Source organism: Falco biarmicus, chromosome 8 (genome assembly GCF_023638135.1).
Source record: "Falco biarmicus isolate bFalBia1 chromosome 8, bFalBia1.pri, whole genome shotgun sequence".
Lineage (NCBI taxonomy): Eukaryota > Metazoa > Chordata > Aves > Falconiformes > Falconidae > Falco > Falco biarmicus.
The window spans coordinates 63,795,060-63,815,996 of record NC_079295.1 but is presented as its reverse complement, the minus strand read 5'-3'; the positions used below and the strand labels follow the sequence as shown (position 1 = coordinate 63,815,996).

The 20,937-nt window shown below is 38.8% G+C and overlaps 1 protein-coding gene across 6 annotated transcripts in view; it reads left to right on the top strand.

The window, feature by feature from the left end:
- RAPGEF6 (Rap guanine nucleotide exchange factor 6) overlaps positions 1-20,937 on the top strand; it is a 132,902-nt gene that overhangs the window by 91,106 nt on the left and 20,859 nt on the right. For 2 of the 6 annotated variants that reach the window (XM_056348757.1, XM_056348753.1), the window contains exons 13-24: positions 1,075-1,182; positions 1,532-1,735; positions 2,428-2,536; positions 4,515-4,758; positions 5,088-5,245; positions 6,314-6,328; positions 8,605-8,845; positions 9,939-10,322; positions 12,363-12,574; positions 13,460-13,583; positions 15,955-15,978; positions 18,626-18,846. In XM_056348757.1, coding sequence (XP_056204732.1) covers positions 1,075-1,182; positions 1,532-1,735; positions 2,428-2,536; positions 4,515-4,758; positions 5,088-5,245; positions 6,314-6,328; positions 8,605-8,845; positions 9,939-10,322; positions 12,363-12,574; positions 13,460-13,583; positions 15,955-15,978; positions 18,626-18,846 — 2,044 coding nt within the window. The remainder of the gene's footprint in view (positions 1-1,074; positions 1,183-1,531; positions 1,736-2,427; positions 2,537-4,514; positions 4,759-5,087; positions 5,246-6,313; positions 6,329-8,604; positions 8,846-9,938; positions 10,323-12,362; positions 12,575-13,459; positions 13,584-15,954; positions 15,979-18,625; positions 18,847-20,937) is intronic. The other 4 variants (XM_056348754.1, XM_056348758.1, XM_056348755.1 and 1 more) reach the window with 3 other exon arrangements.

Below are 20,937 nucleotides of genomic sequence, written 5' to 3'. Positions count from 1 at the left end.
GAAATCGTTTTTTGCTAGAAATTCAGGAAAATTGTGTTCATGATCTCTTGAACATACAGTCTTTCTTTTCACAACAGCATTGTGCTTGCCATAATTTTCTACTGTAGAGCTTTTAGGTGTATTGAGCACATTCTGTTTGAGCAGCTTATTACAAACTCTGTACTTAAAATAAACTCTGCTCAAGACGGGTGCGGTTGATAAAAATGTTTCCATAAATAGAACCAGGTTTAACTCTGTGTAAATATATGCACGTACACATGAAAAATGTTCGTAGTCTGTAACTTGTATCCATGTCTAATTTGTTGAAAATTATGGCAGTAAAATTTTTAGCCAGCAGTTTTAAGTGTTCTAGCTTTGAGCTGAAGGAAACGCAACAGACTATCAAAATGTTGGGGGTTTTTGCGTAGGAAATTGTCTGGGGTCTTTCGTGTGGATACTGCTTCTCTTCGCTTTTTCCATGCAGTTCATTTTGGCAACTACTGTTTTTTAAGAAAAGGAAGCCAAACCAAAACAGTCTCAGCAAATAAGAGGAAATTGCTTATTTTTAGAAGAGAAACTGCTGTAGACAAACCGTGGGGTTTTTTCATTTTATTTTTATAACGTGGATGGATAAAAGAGTTGTCAGACTGACTTTATAATGAATGGTAGTAACTCTGTAGCACATAGAAAAGCAACATGAATATTTCACTGAAAGTTCTTAAAAGAAAGCTCATTATTATCACAGCATACTTCCTAGAACTTTCTATAAGGAGATCATTAGGCTGCTTTAAAAAGGTAAGTTTTATAAACAGCACAAGGAAGAGTTAACTGAAGGTGGATTTGTGCACCAGTAAGTGCCAGTTAGGTACAGAAACGCTGGAGTTTTTATTTTTCATTTGTTTCCCCAAGTAAAGGAAAAGAGATTATTTCAAGTGTGTCTTCTGCTTCTTTTTGTTAACAGATGCAGTAATCTGTCATGTTATTCTGCCATGTGCTATTCTTCTTTGCTTATAGATTAAAGCTTATAGGAGAATAATCATAGGTACATTTATATACAGCTTGGGGTTTTGTGGTGTTTTGTTTTTTTTTTTACAGGTTACGAGAGTGGTCTTACTGTGGGTGAACAACCATTTTAATGATTTTGAAGGAGATCCTGCTATGACTCGATTTCTCGAAGAATTTGAAAAGAACTTGGAAGATACGGTAGGAGCAAAAAAAGAATGTCTTCTAATACTCCATGTTTTCATTTTCTAGTGTCACATACCCAGTGGATAACGCATAGTAATCTACAATTTTTAAAAGTTAATAGATGGCTTTTAACATGGATGTATTTGTTCTTAGATATATATTCAGATATAAAGCCCGTATAAAATAGTACGTAGGGCACTCGTTTATGTGCTTTTTGCATTACTGCAAAAGAGGACAAGTTTTATTTAGTAAGATTTGGACACATGGCATCAAGTCCTTTTTCTGGCACTTGGGGTGTTTTTCACAACTGTTTTTCCATTTCTCGTAAAAGAAACATTGCGCTCCATTTTGTCCTCTGTTACAGAAAATGAAAGGACATCTCAGATTGCTGAATATTGCCTGTGCTGCCAAAGCAAAATGGAGACAAATTACCCTGCAAAAACCTTCTAGAGATTCGCCGCTGTTTTTCAGCCTCCTGGGAGGAAGTGACAAAGGTTTCGGTATTTTTGTAGAGACTGTGGAAACGGGCAGTAAAGCAGCAGAAGCTGGACTTAAGCGTGGTGATCAGGTAAAAGGAATAAAGTTAATTTAAAATATTCTGGTTCACCCAGCTGTAGTGTTCTCGACAAAAAGATTATGCTGTTTACTGAAGCAAGCTACTGCTTAGTATACTCTTGTCAGTGCCACGGTTTAGCTTCAGGTCACATGTGTTAAATGGGTTTCTATTAAATAGTTTTCAAAATACTTCAAAAACAGAGTGGGAAAAGAAACCAAGCTGTGATTATTTTAGGAAACTTCTTGATCAGAGATGTGGTTAAGTTGAAGCCATCAGGTTGGTTGGTTGGATTGATTCGCACCAAGTGTGAATCATCCCAGTGCACTGGGGCTGGTGGAGCAGTACCAGTTTGCACCGGGTGAAGGTCCGGCCTTTGGTGTAGTACCAGTTCAGTGGTTCATGATCCACCTTTCTTGATTCAAGCGCAGTTCCTAATGTGAGAATGTCATGTTAAGACAGAAAATCAAATTGCTTAAAGCATTTGTCAGGTAGAAATGGAGGTCCTGGCTTGTTTACAGGACGTAACTAAACTGACGTGATGAAAATAAGTTATTTTATAAGGAATGTCTTCATTCTACAACTGCTGTAAAGATGGTATGATAGCTTCTGGAAAGTTCTTACTGTGCCTGTATTGCCACCTTTGTATTTGTAAGTCTGTCAAACAGTTGTTCTCCTAATAGTCCCATTTTTATTTCTCCCTAAAGATAATGGAAGTAAATGGACAAAATTTTGAGAACATTACCTTTGTAAAAGCTCTGGAAATCTTAAGGAACAACACTCATCTCTCCATTACTGTAAAAACAAACATTTTTGGTAAGTAGACTTTATATGATAGATTTTTGTGTATGTGAAGAAAACCTGCAGTCATTCTGGCTTTAGCAGTTTAGTAAGTTTCCACCTTTTTCCCCCCTCCCCCCCAACTTGCACTAAGGAGTGAAAAGTTCTGCAGAAATCCCCTCGTCGTGCCTCTGTTTGCTTGGATAAGTTCTTGTGTGCCAGGGGCTGCGTGTTGAGTGGCACGGAGCCAGCACAGCCAGCTCTTTCCTTGAGATGACTGTTTAAGCGGCTTTACTGTCCCTTCATGCGATATGGCTGAAACAGAGCCAGGGGATCTGGACCAAAATATATTTGCCAAGAAAAAGCAAAAATGTAAAACTGGGCTTTTGTAAAACTTTTTTTATAATGCCTGTAAGAACCATAGGATAAATTGCTTTTATATCTAAAAATGAAAAGGGGATATAAAAAGTGGTATGACACATAAATACTGATTTTCAATTGTCAGTGTGAATATAAACACATAAATACCTCTTTAAAATATCAGTCAAATCATCTGTTCTTTTTCCAGAATCCTGTTCAGGCAATAAAATAACCATAGCTACAGAAAGAACAAGACTGTGCACAGGATAGCTCCTTTCTCTGTAGCTGTATCCACAACCTGATGGTTTCTTTTCCTTACTTTCTGCCTCCCCTTACTGACCCTTGTTCACTATTGATTTTCTTTTCGATTATTGTTTTCTGTTTATTGCTGTGCTGGTAAAAAAAGTTTCAAGATCCTAGTAATTGCTTATTAGCATAATTCCCCAGAAGTGTAAAACCACCACAGTAACCAGTGGTCCAGACTAATGTAGAGTGACATAAAATATAGCGTAACTAGAACTGAGACAGTGATAGATTGTTCATTTTTATTATAAATGTAAGCAACATACATTTATGAGCAGATTCTAATCTCTTCCTGCTAGCTGATACAATTTCAAGGTGATTTCTCTTATAAATTTTAATGAATTCATGTCTTGAAGGTTTTTTCCGACAGTGATGCTTATTATCCTGTCTTTTTAATTGAGTGCTAAGTGCCTTGTGCTGACAATGAACAATTCCCATTTTTATATTGGAATCTATACTTTGAAGTCTGGTAGCCTTAAATTTTATTACATAATAGAAGCATGCAATTTGACTGGGACTTTCTGTTCAGAAAAGTCCTGGTTGCCTTGCTGATAGGGACAATCTGAGTTATTTGCTCTGTGCAGTTCTGCATTCTTTGAATATCACCATGTTTCTGACAGAAAATACTGAATTTCTGACTTGAGTGATTTTAAAAAGGTTTTTAAAAGATCCTAAAAAAAATAATTTGATAAACTAATTTGACCAATAGGGTTTCCCCTTTCATATATGGGAAGGAACATAAAGAACATAACCACTATCTTTTCCATGGAATTATATCTTTGGGGAATGTCAGTGCTGGTAGTAGACTGGCTTAGTTTGATAAATGCAACAGGAAATTTGATGCAGCTTCTGTTCAGTAGTATTACTAAAAGCAAACAAAGACATTTATGGGAAATATCAGTCTGCCTTGCAGTTATTCTTAAGGAAGCATCTGCACTCTGTTACCTAAAAGATGCAGACAAAAAACCTACATAAATACATACTGTGTAGTATTTATTTTTGTAGTGAATACAGTGTTTCCTTATTATCTATGTGGGAATGGTAGACTAGGTCTATTAAACTGGTGTGATACGTGCTAATTTCAAATTAGCTACGCAGATTGTTCGATCATTTTTATTGAATGTTTAGCAGTTGTTTTTTCTGCCAAGGTAATAAAAAATAAAACCTCAATGGGAAAAGACCCACACCCTTAGAATAAAAATCAAAATGCAGTGTATTGCCTGGTTTGTAACTCTTCTGGTTCACTTTTTCTGCAGGGAGGTGGGAAGCAAAAGGTTTGAGGGGAAAGAAGAATTTTGTGGAGTTTTAAGTGTGCAAAGGGAAATCACCATGATTGTATCTTCTTCTGCAGTGTTTAAGGAGCTGCTCTGCAGGATAGGGCAAGAGAAAAATGGAATTCCACATATTCCAAAAATTGCAGAGAAGAAAACCAACCGTTATTCCATCCCAGATATGCCTGGCGATGTGGAACAGATGTTTCCCCGTGAAAAAGGAAACAAGAAAATGAAAGCAAACACTGTATCTGGTGGGAGAAACAGAATCAGGAAGATTTTAGACAAGACCCGCTTCAGCATTTTGCCTCCAAAACTGTTCAGGTTTGTCAGACTCTTCTGGTCAAAAAGTAATTGTTCTTTATTAAGTTCTTATATTTTGCTTGCTTAGTATCTTCAGCCGTTATGTCCATGTTGCTTATGTTTTCTAAAAAATGCAACAAATCTGACCCATAAATGCAGAACAAGACCAAAATGTCTTTTCTCTCCCAGCGAACACTTTCAAATATGTTTTTCCCCTGTCCCTGTTTTGAAAGCCTGTCCTACAACATGTAATTAAAACATCAGAGTGCCATTATTTTTCTTAGTCTCATTCATCCCAAGATGAATATAAGGAGCTTAATGCACATAAATGGAACAAAATTGTTTTGCAGTGATGGTAGCGTGAGCCAGTCGCAGGATGACAGCATTGTGGGGACTCGGCAGTGCAGACACAGCCTGGCCATCATGCCCATTCCAGGAACACTGTCATCCAGTAGCCCTGACCTGTTGCAGCCTACAACTAGCATTCTGGATTTCTCTAATCCTTCAGGTAAAACATCAGCATTAGCTTGATTTACACGATGATTACAAGGGAGCTGGTTCAAGGGGAAAATTTCATCTTTTCCCAGCATCAAACGTGCTGAGTGCAGTTACCTGTTTTATCTTGTGGCTCTAACAGGTCCAAACTGGAGATTCGCTGAAAATCCAAACTGCCTGAACCTCTCTTGTCTGCTTGTTTCGTAATGTGGCATTTAGCTTGGTTTTGCACAGAAATGTATTTTGCGACCTCTGAGAGTCTTTGATGTACTGGAGTTTACCAGAGCTCTGGTGGAAGCAGGTTGTCCTTGTCTGCACCCTTTTCTTTTGTCATCTCTTCCCAATACCGGTGCTTCTCGTGATTTGATTTGTCCATCCACCATCTTTGAATTTCTATTTCAAGCAGTTTTGTGGATAAAATAGGGCTGCTGTCATACCAAGGCAGCAGTGTTTTACAAACAGTATGTGTAATCAGTTGTATGTCTGAAAAACTGAAAAATGTTTGGAAATGTGTAATCTATGCTTGCATTGCTATTACTGTAGGGACGTAGTTTATGGGGTGGCTGCAGGAGGCATTTGTTGTTATATGCAGCTGCCTGTAAACATGTCCAGTCAGAATCTTGTTTGCCTGTTTCAAGTGTAAGTTCTGTGCATAATTACATGATCTGTAAAGTGCCTTGTGGCTATGATGTGTGTTTATGTAAACTTGCAGATTTCCCCTTTAAAAGGGACGTGCACACATATATATCTTATCAAGTGCATAAATATCCATAGCAAATAAGTTCTTGCTGCAAATCCAGGTTCCTGCTGTCTAGGTGAGAGCTACACACATGTTCCCCAAGAATCTTCGTTTAGTACTATAGAAGTTACTGCATAAAATGAAATGTTGATAACTGGTCCTTCTTACCTTCACTTAACATTTCCTGTAACAAGAAGGCTGTCATTTGTGAATGGCAGAGAAAAACAAAATATTTCTGAGTGTACTACTCAGAAAGAAACCAAACTGTACTTGATAAGTTTATTATAAACATCTAAATCTTGATTTGGTGTTGACAGTTTTTTCTTTTTTTCCTGCCCGCAGCTGTTGGGTTTTACTGTAAGTATCCTGATGCATAGCATCCTGCAGACCTTAATATTGCATGGCTTGCCTGTTAAACTTAACACTTTCATATGTTGCATTTGGCATAGTTATTATTGTTGGGCCATTAGGTAAGTCCCACGCCCTGTAATCTTCCTTAAATAAAACAAATCCATAGGCTCCCTTTACTACGGGCACAGTGCTGTGATGAGGCAGAGGACCTGCATTTTATTCCTATTTCTGCCACTGCCACTGAATGACCTTTGACAGGTTCCTTTGCATCTCTATGACCTTGCTTTAAAGGAATGGACTGCTTACATCTGTTGTGTAGAAACTGGAATTTTAGATGATAACGTAGTTTGTTTTGGTTGTTTTTTCTGTCGCATGCAGACTTGAAATGTTTTGTATTGTCAAATAATACTGAATGCTGAATAATGCATAAGAAAATAATTTTTATTAATGTTTACCTGCCTAAAAGCAAAGACTGTGAAGGCAGATGTGTGCTTGTATTGTTTCCCTCGTCTGTCGCAAGTTCTACTAAACTTTGGTTGCATGGTGATTCTCCCTCCCCTACAATTATATTCCAGTTTTTGTCTTTATACCTTGAATGTGTTCAGATTTTTGGGTATGCTGGTACCAAGATACAGATGTTTGTCTCTTCTGTTGATTTATTATGATTTTTATGAGTGGAGGCATTTCCTAATTAGTCGATATGTCATTTTCATCACTTTCACTCTGAAATCAGTATGTAATATTTATTACTTCTAATGAGACTATTCTGGTAATGTGATAGTCATAATAGTGAAACTGTTAGTAGAATTAGTTTTCAATCAGATTATTTTTTTAACATCCCGTTTTCTCCCATCTTCCAGTTTATTTACAGCTGATGCTGAGGCTTTCTTTTTTCCAATGGGTGGAAACTTTTGATGCTGGATCATAAATTACCTGCTTACTTTTTGCCCTAAGTTCCTCCTGCTTGCCCCCATAGCACCATTAAGTCCTGATGCGAGGCAAAATAACCCCAAGGTCGCTGCCCCATTAAATGAGATACTCGTTTCTTCTTTAAGCAAGGGATTTTGTCAGCGGAAAAATTAAACATATAGGCGATGCGGGTAAGCAGCATGTAAAACTCTGTGCTCAGAGCTGCTGCTGGCAGGACCAGGGTGGCCCCTGGCGGGTTGGCTCCCTCTGCCCGGCCAGCCGGGCCTCCCCTTGGGTGGCGGGTCGCGTGCCTCTCTCCGTGGCTGTGGCACTGCCTGCAGAGGCCGTGGAAGGCCGGTCAGGTCATGGTGGCAGAAGTGAAGGGCTGTTCTGGAGGCTGCTGAGGCACGCACAGCCCTTCTTGTCTCCGCCTGGGAGCCCCGATGCGGAGGTACCGCGGTGCTGCAGGCTCTGGAGACGTGGCTGAGGCCTCACCAGGAGCCTCCCACCTTCTCCGGTCTGTCGAAAACTTGAGAAGTTTTAGTCTTCAGAGTTCAGGGAGGAAGGAAAACTGTGCTCTCCCTGAGTTTTAAATTAGTGTGCACTCTGACTCGACTTTTTTTCTCCAATCAGTTTTATTTTGAAAATCATGCCTTCTGTAATAGCTAATGGAGCAAATTATTTCAATCATCAAGTTGTAGATTAAACCTGTGTTTCTTCAGATACTTAATTCCTGCTGTAGGCTGCCTCAGATAAAGCTGTTCTCTAATGCATTTGTAATACATAAAATGTGCTATAAATATACACTAGCCAAAGAATTAACTGCTGCAGCAGCTTAGCTCCTTCAGGGTGAGAGAGCGAGTGTAAAAGTTTGCAGCTAGTGATGAGAACGACCAAATCCCCTTTCCCCTTCGCGTCCTCCTGCCCACAGCCCATCCATGCGTGCTCCATGGCTTCCCATCCCTGGGAAGAGTGCCCTGGCACGCGTGTGGATTCTGGCTGTCACAAAGATAAAAGAGCCAAAGCAGAAGTGATGCTGCCAAAGTTTTTGAGACATGCTGAGAAGGGCAGTGTGCAGCTTAGCGATAGATCTACATGTCTTGTACTTTGGTTGTGGTCATGGGATGATAAAGTAACTGAGTTGAGGACGTGCAGAGAGGAGACTTTTTTTTTTTTTCTCTCAAAGTAGAAGGAAACAACTGAATATTATAGTTTATTTATCAAGTCCAGTGTGGCTTTTTTTGTTTTCCTCGCTAGCTGTTTTCTTGTTTTCTCATTATTGAATGAGACAGTAAATGACCTTATGTCTTTTCAAGGGATAAGTAACGTCCTACATAACTTCATACTTTAAAGGTGTTACTCTGTTATTTTAGATATTCCAGATCAAGTAATCAGAGTCTTCAAAGCGGATCAGCAGAGTTGTTACATTATCATCAGCAAAGACACTACAGCGAAAGAGGTGGTGAGCCACGCTGTCCACGAATTCAACTTGACAGGAGCCCCGGAGACCTACTCCCTGTGCGAGGTGTCTGTCAGCCCCGAGGGAGTCATCAAACAGCGCAGGCTCCCAGACCAGTTCTCCAAACTGGCTGACAGGATTCAGCTCAATGGGCGGTAAGTGCACCCTTGTTAGGGTTTCGGTTTGGATTTATTTGTCTTTTAGGATGGAAACATCCAAAAGAAATACTGGGGAGGGATGTTACATTAAAATACAGGTGTCTATTAGAAGAACAAGCAAGTGAATGCCAGTAGCTTAGCTTTCCCTCACCTGTTTTCTTCCTTGTTTCACCTTCCTCTTCTGCACCCAAAAAACCTCTCCCTAAATCTACAGTGAGCTTGCATGACAGCTAAGTTAGGCAGATCAGGATGAAGTACATAGTGGCTTACACTTAGTTACATTTCTCCTGAAGCTTTCCATATGTACTTCAGGATTAAAGCATACAATTAATTTCTTTCTCAGTGATGTCATGTTGCAATGAACTGATAGTAACCTGAGATAAATTCTTCCATTTTTACGTGTACTGTTACGAATGTTTCTGAAATGTTAAGGGCTTCAGTTTTATCTGATGACCTGATCCATACCAGAAAAGAGTTTAAATAAAAAAAAATTCTTTCGTCGTCTTTGCTAGGCAACAGAGGGAATTTATGAGGAATAAACTTTTGTATATCTGAAAGTGATCTGCTTGGGACCATGGAAATGAATTTTCCACATACATTTTCATTTCCTGAATACTATGCGCTTCATATAAATATTAATATGTCACACTAAATTTATGTAAGAAATGGAGAAATACATTAACAAGAGATTTCTCAGGACTAATGTGTATTTAAAGTGTTATTTCACTGCTGAATTTACAAATGGAAAAGTAACTGACCTTCTTCTGAAGGTGAAAGCTACAGCATATTGCAGAGTACAGCATAGAAAATACTAGCATAGAGGTAGATTAAAACAGCTTTTGAAATAGTTTTTTTTACTTCAGTAATGATGTTATTTTATACTAGCTACAGTACAAGGTTATGCTGTCCCTTCTTGCCTCTGTCTTTGCCTTTTACATTGGCTTCTCACAGTAACGGGGAAATGCTCTCGCATAAACACCGCTGCGGTGTCAGTAATGCCCACACTGACTGGTATAATTCAATGTCTTTGTGTTCACAAACCCTCTGAAGAGCATCTCTAATGTTTTATTGTAACTCAAATATTCTTCAGGTATTATCTAAAAAACAATATGGAGACAGAAACCTTATGCTCGGATGAGGATGCTCAAGAGCTGCTGAGAGAAAGCCAAATTTCCCTCCTACAGCTGAGCACCATTGAGGTCGCCACTCAGCTTTCCATGAGAGACTTTGAATTATTTCGCAATATTGAGCCTACAGAATACATCGATGACCTTTATAAGCTGGACTCCAAAACAGGCAATGCTCACCTGAAACAGTTTGAGGACGTCATAAATCAAGAGACATTCTGGGTTGCCATGGAAATTTTAGCAGAGCCCAACCAACTCAAAAGAATGAAGATTATTAAGCATTTCATTAAAATTGCCCTCCACTGCCGAGAATGCAAGAACTTCAATTCCATGTTCGCTGTTATAAGGTAAAATACTTGCCGTTTGTCAGATCCCTTCTGTGCTGTCAGAGGCAGTTCTGTTCATCTAAACGGAAAGAAAAGAAACAGGTATATCCTGAACAGATTACCAGTGGCGCTGGGTGGTTTTCAGGGAATTACCGAGCTTTTCAAAAAGCCAGGCTGTACACCTTGTCGCTGCAGTCTGTTTCTTCCTCAGCGTCCGGAGTTCAGTCTCATTTCTCTGGCTGATGGGACTGTCTTGGTTTTTAACTGTTACTAGCAGGGAGAGAGGGGGTTTGGACCAAAGCACTGTGTGATGGATGAACTTCTGAAACCTGCCTGAATGTCGCCGTCATTTTCCATGATTCTGGCACCCAATTTCCCTTCTTATTTCAGTCATTGCTACTTTTTCAGTGTGTACCAAGTCATACCTGCGATGATGAGATTACTGTATTTCTTCCTTTCATTGTAAGGACTTCCTCAAATCAGTCTTGGTTTAGTTTATTTTTCATTTTCATTCTTTCCTGTCACCTGCTTGCTTCTCTGTTTTTTTTCCTCTTCATTTGCACATTTAGACTTTCTCTTCTGATTTATACTAGGTGCTGCTACTTTAACAGCATGAGTTCAGCATTTCCTTTATTTGCAGTTACCTTATACCAACGTTTTACTTCAAGGAAAAAAAAAACCACAAACCAGGTGCTGTGATTCACGAGACAAAGATCTGGATTCATGCTGGATTGCAGCACCAGCACCGTCTTTGAAAATACCATTTTAAAATATTTTCTTCAAAATCTAGCCAGTTAATCAAATGGTACCACCTTCTGTTTAGTCATACATTAAAAAATCATTAATTTGCTTAAAGGGTACTGGGCAACCATTGGGGCTGTGGCTACTCATTACACAGCGAATATACATGTGGATACTGAATCTAATTTCTGTATTCTGCTGCTTAATTTGTCATGGTTTTTTTGTCATAGGTGGAGAAATGACTCTTCCTGCTTCTTGATTAAGTCTAATCAGGCCATGACTGAAGCGGTCTTTGGTCAGAAAAAGCAAATAAATTAGTTGTTTTGGTTTACTCATTTCCAGGGGAATATGGCTTTGTTAGCGTATGCCACAGGGGTTCTTTTTCTTTCCTTGCCTTGCATTGCATATCAATACGATGCCATATGTCTCCTGAAATAGCAGGATAGCCATCCTGGTGTAGCATGTAAAAGAGGAGCTGTGTGGCAGCATATGCTTGATTTTTTTCATGTGAGAAGGCTTTGTGAATTGACAATAGCATGGAGAGAGGTCTGTATTAAAAAAAATAAAAATACAGAATGAGTTTCTGAAGCCTTCAAAATGAGAAGAAAAGTCTTCTCAGAATAACAAATTCAGTAATTGTGGAATTGTGGATCTATTAATGAATGCTGGAGAATATTGCTTTCCACTTCTGTACCTATGAGGACTTTGCTCAAGTAATTTTGCCACGAATTCAAAGTTGGTGACAGATTATGATAGGGAGGATGGATATATTTATTTTTTTTTATTGCATCCAACTAATCATGGATATATTTTTACTTATGAGAATGAGAGTATATAACAAGTTTTAAAATAGTGGCTCCTAATTCTCAGTCTGGTGGTGCTCATTTACAAATGCTCCAAACGTGCTCCTCTAAAGTCTTGCCACTTTTGCTTGGGATAAGCTGTGCACCGTTCTCACTTGCTACTGTAGCCATGTATTCACCTCATTAATTTTTCACCCTTTTTGTCCTTATTGTGGTATACGTTTTTACAGGAGAGAAGTGGTTCTTAAATTAAATCGGTGTCAGTATGATGTTACAGCGAGATTGTTTTGGCAGGCTAACTTGAAATTTGTACTTTGTGACTAGGAAGCAGTCATGCTCTTTACAGTTCTTTTTCGTTTACTGTGATGGACATGCAGCCTGGCATTCCCCCAGCTTTACAGTTAAACTTGTGAAAGCTATTTTTAATCCTTAAAACAGAACTCCAGCCCTTTACTTCTTCCTTATGAAAGGTAGTGATTGTACTAACAGCTAATAATGAAATGTATCTGCCTTGCAGTGGGTTAAATCTTGCACCAGTAGCACGTCTCAGAGGCACCTGGGAAAAGTTACCGAGCAAGTATGAAAAGCACCTCAGAGACCTTCAAGATCTTTTTGATCCATCTCGAAACATGGCAAAATACCGCAACATCCTTAGCAGCCAGAGCATGCAGCCTCCAATTATTCCACTTTTTCCTGTTGTCAAGAAGGACATCACATTTCTGCATGAAGGTAATGTCAAATGTAGAGAAATAATAAACTAAGTCCTGAAGATGCTCTAGCCCTCTCTTCAGTGCTCCGTGATTCAACAAATGTCTACAAGAAGTTGCCACAAGTAGGATGCTTTTGATGTGTCCGTTGTAGGAGTAAAATAAAATTGAACTCTGAATGCATAATGGAAGAGATTGATCCTAGACAAAAATTAGAATATTAAAAATATGAATTTAATTTTTATAAGCAGTGCTTAATCTTCATCAGCTGTCCTAAGGTTTAGTGTGGAAGAGCAGGTGAGTGTGCTTAACTGGTAGTTACACTGCTTCACATAATATTTCTCTTGCAAAAACTTGCAGTGATGTTTCTAGGTTTTCGTTCCATGTTGCGGCTTTCAGACAGCTATGATGATACAACACCTCCTACTCTTGCTTTCAGCATTTTCAAGGGTTTTTGTTTAACCATTTCCATTTTGTTCTTTTCACACAAAGTTCTGTTCACAATTGGTTAAAGTGCTTCCAAATATGCCCAGTTCTTGGTGGTGATATTTCAGAACAGTTTGAGCTAATTTCAGAATGTGAACACTGTTTGTCAGTTCTGTATTTATATTATTTTAACATCTATGCCAATGAATTTGAGCTTAGTTCACTTACTCCTTTTTCCTCCTACTAATACTTGTGACTTTAGAAATAGATTAACAAGAGTAATGTTAGGTAGTCTGAGTGGGCCTAATTGTTACTTGTATTTTGCCAGACTTTCTGTTTTCTTGCTATTTTGATTAAAGCAGTGTTGTTGATGGAGGGGCTGGGAGGGAGGAAGGGTGATGTGGGGGACTGGGAACACATCACCATTACAAACTATTTCTTACTCTCTTTTCATATATGTGTGTGTGTTTCAATTATGCAGGAAATGATTCTAAAGTGGATGGCCTGGTAAATTTTGAGAAACTCAGAATGATTGCCAAAGAAATTCGCCAAGTTGTCAGAATGACCTCAGCAAACATGGATCCGGCTGTAATGTTCAGACAAAGGTGTGCAATTTAGAAAGACAGTAGGATTGGAGGTGTCTCAGCATGGGTAGGGGTCTGGGTTTGTGTGTGCGTCAGTGTGTTAATATTTCGTTGTGTAACTTACCATTAACATTTACCATCCGAACCACAATCTTTATCAAATTATGGCACTGCAATTGATGCTTCCAAAACCTGCTTTTAATGGCTACTAAATGAACTTGTCTTCAAAAAGCAAAGAAGAGTAGGTTCTAATTTGAATGATTCATATTTTTGCTAAATAAAATGTTAGTGTCAGTAGTTTTGGGAGAGGTATAATATTAGTGGGGTATAATATTATCTATATATGAGAGAGAGATATAAAAAGCACCTAAATCACCCATGTATAAATCTGAAATGTTGCTTCAAAACAAAACCCCGCTGATAACATATTAAAACCAACAAAATATTTTTTATTACTTGTTCTAAGCACAGCTTGCTCCACCTACATAATGTCTGATATGCTCAGGCTGTAAGCAAGTGGAAGATGTTTTCTTGTTTTACTTTTTCTTTGTTTGTTTTTCTTTTTTTTTTTTTCCTGACGCATAATATCATCAGGCTCTGTATTGTCAAACTGCAGAATAAAAGCACTATGACTTCTAAATCTGGTGCTGATTAGCTCCAGATAATATTTAGTGGAACTAAATAACTTCCTGCATCTGTTTGCTTGCCCCTGGCTGAACTAAAAGCATCAGCAGCTCCGTTGTTCCCATGCAGGGTCCTGATGCTGAGCAGGGCCGTGTTGTCCTTCCCTCGCGCTGTTAGCTTGCCTCTGCACTGAACCGGCCAGGCAGAGCCGCTCAGGGGGCAGTTCAGGTGGGGAGCTGGCGACAAGATGATGTCCTGTGCCCAGTCATTACACAGTTTCTACTTTAAAAACCGACAAATACTCCAGTGGGTTGTCTGTTCCGTGGGTGTCCCCAGCAGCATCTGGCCAGCGGTGGAGAGCTTCGAACACCGTGGAGGGAGCGCAGAGCACGGAGGAAGCTTAGTGAACAGTTGTGGCTGAAGCGTACTTTGTACAAGCCCCAACTAAATTCCACTCGATAGCTCACCTGTGCAGTTGTAATTGTCTTTGGTTTATCATTTCAGTTACATCTGCACAGGGGAAGGAGGCAGCGGATGTAAGGGTACGGAGCAGATGTAAGGGCATAGAAATTTGGTTCCCCATGGTCTTCCAGTGGTCAGGATTCACAGCCAGTCGTGAATCCTGTCTGTTTTCAGTGCTGACTATCAGGAAACATAACTATTTTGTTTAAAATTGGTCCAGCTGAGGTTTGAGACAAAATAAACATTAACGAGGGATCTGTTATAAGATGGACTGGTTTCAAAGTGGAGATTCACCTTCCTACTATTGGATTTGAATTAGCAAAATTTTTTTAGCATAAGGTTATAAAGCTACTTACTGATAAGCTACAGTTACTTTTCAGAAAGTTTGGCATTCACAGGTGAAATTTGTATAAATAAATTTCCCTGATACCCCATGCACTTTCTAAGACCTAATGAAGTCTAATCATTAAATGAATTTAATAGTAAATTGTTACCTTTAGTATGTATGTTTGTTTTTTTTTCAGAATTAGGAAACACATTTTAATGACCATAATTTAAATTATGCACACTGACATTAAATGCTTAGGCATCTAATATTAGAGGTAGTGCCAAAGATTAAAAGAAAATAATTCCATGTTTTCACATCATTTATATTCATTTTCGTTGCCTTTGGTGTTTGATCTATCAGTTTGTGTTATGAAGCACCAATAAATGCTTTTGAAGATTAAAAACGAACAAGAAAAGATGCTTGTTAGTGGTAACATGAGACTTGCTAGCAAGTTCATTACCAATTAATATAGAGCATCTAGTTTTTCAATGTGTATTTGGCAACTAGCTTGTTTTCCAGCAAGCAATCAAGGGAAACAACATCATAAACTTGAATACTGATGATGATTTCTCATGTGCTTACTGCAGTCCTAATGCAAAGAATAAATTAATTTAATCAACTTACTCATATTGCAGAAAGTGTGAACAGTTTTTGTGCACTCCATCAAAACTGAATTTTACTTACAGCAAATACTTAACAAGACAACTCGGTGCAAGTTTGGTTTTTAAATTTGTAGGTTAAACTTAAAAATAAAAAACTGATAGATGTTCTTCCATATTGAAGTATATGAGCAAGTCCTGCCCTTGCATTCCATTAAAACATTGTGTTATTGTTTGAGAAGAATTTTGCTGTATAGAAATTTTTTCTTTTCTGTTCTTTCCTGTCTACATCTTTCTTCCTGACTCTCAACTGTTTTATTTTTTTCCTGTGCTTTTCTGTTCAAATACATGCTTCAATGTATATGGCTCTTGCTTACAGGAAGAAGAGGTGGAGAAGTTTGGGGTAAGTGTAGAGATGAATGCAACTAAGATGAATAAAGATTATGCAACTCTTAACATACTGCATCCTCCTCGTTAGTGCATGCATCTGAAATACAGCATGCATTTTATTAACCCTGCAATACATATTTTTTGGAAAACAGGAATAAGAGGTTACTGTCAACGTTATACTGCAGCTGTAAGATTTCTGCGTTGCTTTTGTGTACTGGATAAGTTGTTTGAGTTTTGGCTTTATGCATTAAAAAACCCCACCTGCTACGCAGTTATATTGGAAGGCAGACTATTTTGGGAAATAAATAACTTGCTTTTCAACATGTAACAGGAAAGTTTAAGCCATTCTGCATTTAAACTGTAAGGACACTTATATTACGGTACATGAATTGTGATAATTTCCCCTCGTGAAGATTGCATTCAAGCTTCAAAGTGTTTATTTTTAGTATATATATAAAATGTATCTCCTTTCATACACCATAATCCTCATTGATTTCACTGGGAGTCTTGATTTTGCAGGGACTGAATAATGAAATGACTAGAAATGAGAGTGCTAAGGTTGGTTAGTGAAAATCCTGACTGACACATGGCAGTGATTTAAAGATGATGATGTAGCCATATTTTATATGATCTTTATGTGTATTTTTGCCCATAATCTATTATCTGTGTGCCTTTGCACTTGGAAACTCTACTTCTGATGCTGTGGGTGCCCAATTTGAAGCCAGCTGTATGTGAGCGTGTCAGCAGTGTGTGGAGGGCAGAGGCAGGAACGCCCGCGGTGCCCTGCCCTCGCTGCAATCGCTTTGCAAGTGGCAGGGGAAGCCTGGTGTAGCCATGCAATTTGTCTGCAAAGTGTGTCCAGGCTCTTTTGTGCAGAGAACGGATTTACCCCTGCCAACAGTCATGGGAACAGTGCCAGGGCTTGTGCTAGGCAAACTGGGGAGAGCAGGTTTGGATACTGGTCCCTGATGCATGATGAGCAGCGTGTGGGTGGCCTTGGTGCAGGAGAGCTCGGCTGGCAGTGTTAGGTGGTCAGTTATCAGCTGCTCCCAGTACAGCTGCTGGGGAGAAATACCTCATGCCCAGCTGGAGCCAGTGTAACTTCTAACCCTTGGGATTACTGTGAGCACAAGTGAATAAGGAGAAATCATTTTTAGAGGAAATGGAATTAAGTTGCCTTAAAAAGTCAAGTCCAGGCTTAAAAGAAAACCAGTGTGTACGTCAGCAGTAAAATATCTATATCATTAAAAATAAACATAGTGTAGTTTCCTGTTTCATAACACATGAGATATTAGCTTTGTTCTTATCCGTAGGAGATGGGAGTGCCCCTTGGTTTGAATAAGTGTGAACAGTCCATCACGCCTTTTGCTGCTTTTTGCCTGTAATAGCATTACTTTTTTTACTTAAGCTATACATTTCTGCCAGTTTTTAAGCTTATGTTTTCTCTTAGATTGACTCATTTAACATCTTTGAAAATATTGCAGTCAGCTGTTTTCTATCACTTCTTATTTTTTAAGCTTAGTGTGCTTGATTCTTTAGACTTCCTCTAACAACATGTTCCCTTCTGACTTTTTTGGCCGTTATGGCTCTTCTCTGCTGGAGATTTATTCTGCCACTTGTGATTCTGTAAACACAGCCAAGATCTTGCTAAATGTCTTCACAAATAATTTAGCCTTTTAAAGTTATTCCTCTGTTTAAAAAAACCCACAACCAACCAACTTGAAACAACTTTCTGTTAGAATTTACAGGTAACATACACTATGATCTCCGTTTATTAAAAAATACATTAGGACTGTTTTGGCCATTGGGCCTTTGACAGTGGGAGTGGGTGATGTGTTTGTTTGAACTATACCACTATCAGTTGTTGGTTCACTGATTCGGTGTGAATAAGAGTGGCTATCAGGGAGGGTAACTGATGTACGTTGACAATTTGGGGATTATTTATTTTTGCTTCAGTTGCTGATAGAATTGGCAGCTCAAAATTAGGAGTTGTTGAAGGAGCATTGTCTTTCATAGATGCAAGTCTGTACAAGGTCTGGGCATATGTATATCATAACTGCCTTCCTGACCTTTGTTGGGATACATTAATGAGCTGCTCTTCTGTGAATGTTTTTAATTGGAGAAAGAAGTTGAGTGCATAATAAAATGTACTTTGCATGTTTTACATAATATTTCTGCTTATTTTAACATTGTCAGAAGCTCAGTTTTCTAAGAGAATCACAATACTCAGTCACTTCTATACTATGCTAATAGCAAGAAGTTTCTGTTGTAGGCCTGATGCGTACAGTGGGTACCAAATTCCTTAAACCAACAAAGTTACCAAGTTTGTCCACTCTTACAATCTACAGTAGAAATAGTGTGGGCCAGAAAGAGAGCGGTTCATTAACAGAGTGAAACGGGTACTGTACGCAGCGTTGCGCCTCATTCTTCCTAGTTCCACACTTCAACATGCAATCCTCTTCTAGATTCAAGTTGCTGCTATCAATTTACCAGAAGACAAGTGTTGTTTTAATGCTGTTCATCTTTTTAACTCATTTGCATCAGCATGCACTAGCCCTAACTGAAGATTATTGGTATTAATCTGCTTTGGCGTCTGCTACTGTAGCTCTTCATTGCTGTTGAGACCTAAAAATTTACTGCATCGCTCTCTTCTTTTATAGGTCTCTTAGCCAGGGCAGCACAAACTCAAATATGCTGGATGTGCAAGGAGGCGCTCATAAAAAACGTGCCCGACGCAGCTCCCTTCTGAACGCCAAGAAGCTGTACGAGGATGCCCAGATGGCGAGGAAGGTTAAGCAGTACTTGTCCAACCTGAATGTAGAGACAGACGAGGAAAAGATCCAAATATTGTCACTTCAGTGTGAGCCTGCATATAGCACTCGTAAGTACAGTGTTCTAGAACGCTGGCATGATCTATGAAATCTATAAAAATCTTGTTCCTTCCTTAGAAATAACCCATTTATGATCTTTCTCTTCTACCTTCAAGAAGACATACTCTAGGAAGTGCCTGTTTGTCAGTTCACGTACTTACAATTTCAGCAAGCCAGTATTTATCTTTGAATCTTGGTTGAACTCTGAGAACTTCAGTGATGTTTTCTAGTTTGACCTTTAGTTCTTAAACTGTGTGTCTTTTCATCAGTCTGGAAGGAAATTCAATAGTACATTAGCTCTATTCTTGCCCTGCTGTCCTTGTACAGAATTAGGAAGGATAAAAGTAACGTTTACCGTATGAACAGCAAGAAAATGAAAAGAGGCAAAATCAATATAGAAGCTGCAATGGATTACAGCTTAGAATAAATGAAGATTGTTGAAGGAGAAGTTAGGTCAATACTGACTGATGGGATTGACATGGCTTGACAGCCAAGAATTGAAGGCTGCAGCAAGACAGTTTCCATAATTTGAACTCCTGTGCAACTGTCTAACTAAACAAATTATCTAACCTCCTATCTTACACAGGTCAGTAAATTGTTATTTAAAAATGAGGAATGGTTATTGTGTTTGGTTTTGATCCTTTCTAAGGATCAAAACTTCCAGTTTCTTGAAAGGTAGGTTTGTTTCAAAATAGAAGAGTAGTAACCTTGCTAATCGAAACTGTTCATGCTTGTCTGTTGTCCAAATGTAGCAGTTTAAAACTTGGTTTTGTTTTCAAATACTGTTTTGTCTCTGATGCGGTAATTTAAAAGCATGACTAGGGAATGGCATCTTGAAGATAAAATTTTAAGTCCTTTCCATTATGCAGTATTAAGAATACAAATCCTTGTTACTTCCTAAGGTACCTTCCTATGCATTTTTTTTTTTTTTTTTTTTTAGCATTTCCTTTTACATAGCACTGATGTAGGAATCCTGGAAACAGCCATCCTTGACTGCCTTTATAAAAATGTTAAAAGTCTGTGTATTCACACTGGCCTTGTGCCTGAGGGCTCCAGAAATCAAAGGCAGCTCTGAATAAAAAGATGCAGGGCATCATGCATTGTTAGGGGAGAGGTGTTCTGTGTGTGCTTGTTCAGCCAGGTATGGAATAGCACAGAATGTTTTGACTTGGAGGTGATGCTGTTGTGGGATTTATGTTTTGCTCCTCCACCAAAACAATAAATTAAAGCCTGTCAGGATGAACTATTGATAGATGATGTATGTGCAAACGTAACAGGTGGCTGTACTATGCTCAGGAGACAAACATAAATGTTACCAGGTTGTTTTTCAGTTGTTTTAAAAAAATAATTTAAAATCTTGTTTGCACAGTCCTAGCCATAGATATTTGGAAGTAAAAATAGGGAATATATACTAACTTTTACTCCATGTAGTTAAGCAGATCAAGTCCTCTTAAACTTCAGAAAAGAAAAATGGAGGTTAAGTGGATATATACATAAATATATAGTAGAGTGGCATGTTATTAAAGTACCTATTTTGAAAAAACAGGGAAAAAAACACCAAAAAAACCCCAAAACCACAGGTAACTGGTCTGGTTGAGATTATACTCATAGTTTGCAGAGCTAGCAGAAAGGGTGGGGGAACGATGTGGAGCAGGAGGGAATTGCCAGCCCCCTCATGGTTTTTGCGCGGGTGGAGGGGGAGCACCGGACTGCTGCTGGAGGAGTTCTTCCACACGTTGAGTCTTTACCCACATTTAAAATTTGACCAAGTAGCTTTGAATGACAGAGCCTGGTACCTGTTTTTGCAGATCAGTTTTGTGCAGATTGGTGTGGCTTTTTTCACATAGCCAGAAGAGTAGGAGGTACAGCTCCCCAGTCTCTTACCTCAGTAGTAAAATTCTCCTGGCCTTGCTTGCAGGAGGAGTGAGCAGCAGTAGTGCTCTAACCCAGACTTTTCCAAGAGAATTTAAGGAGAAGTCAGATGGCCTTAACTTCAGACTTTATTAATTGCTGTGTGGTAAATGTAGAAACTGAATCGGTGCCCTGTGTTGTAAATCAATTCTGCCACCTAGTGAAAGGTTTCATGCCACTTGCAAAACGAC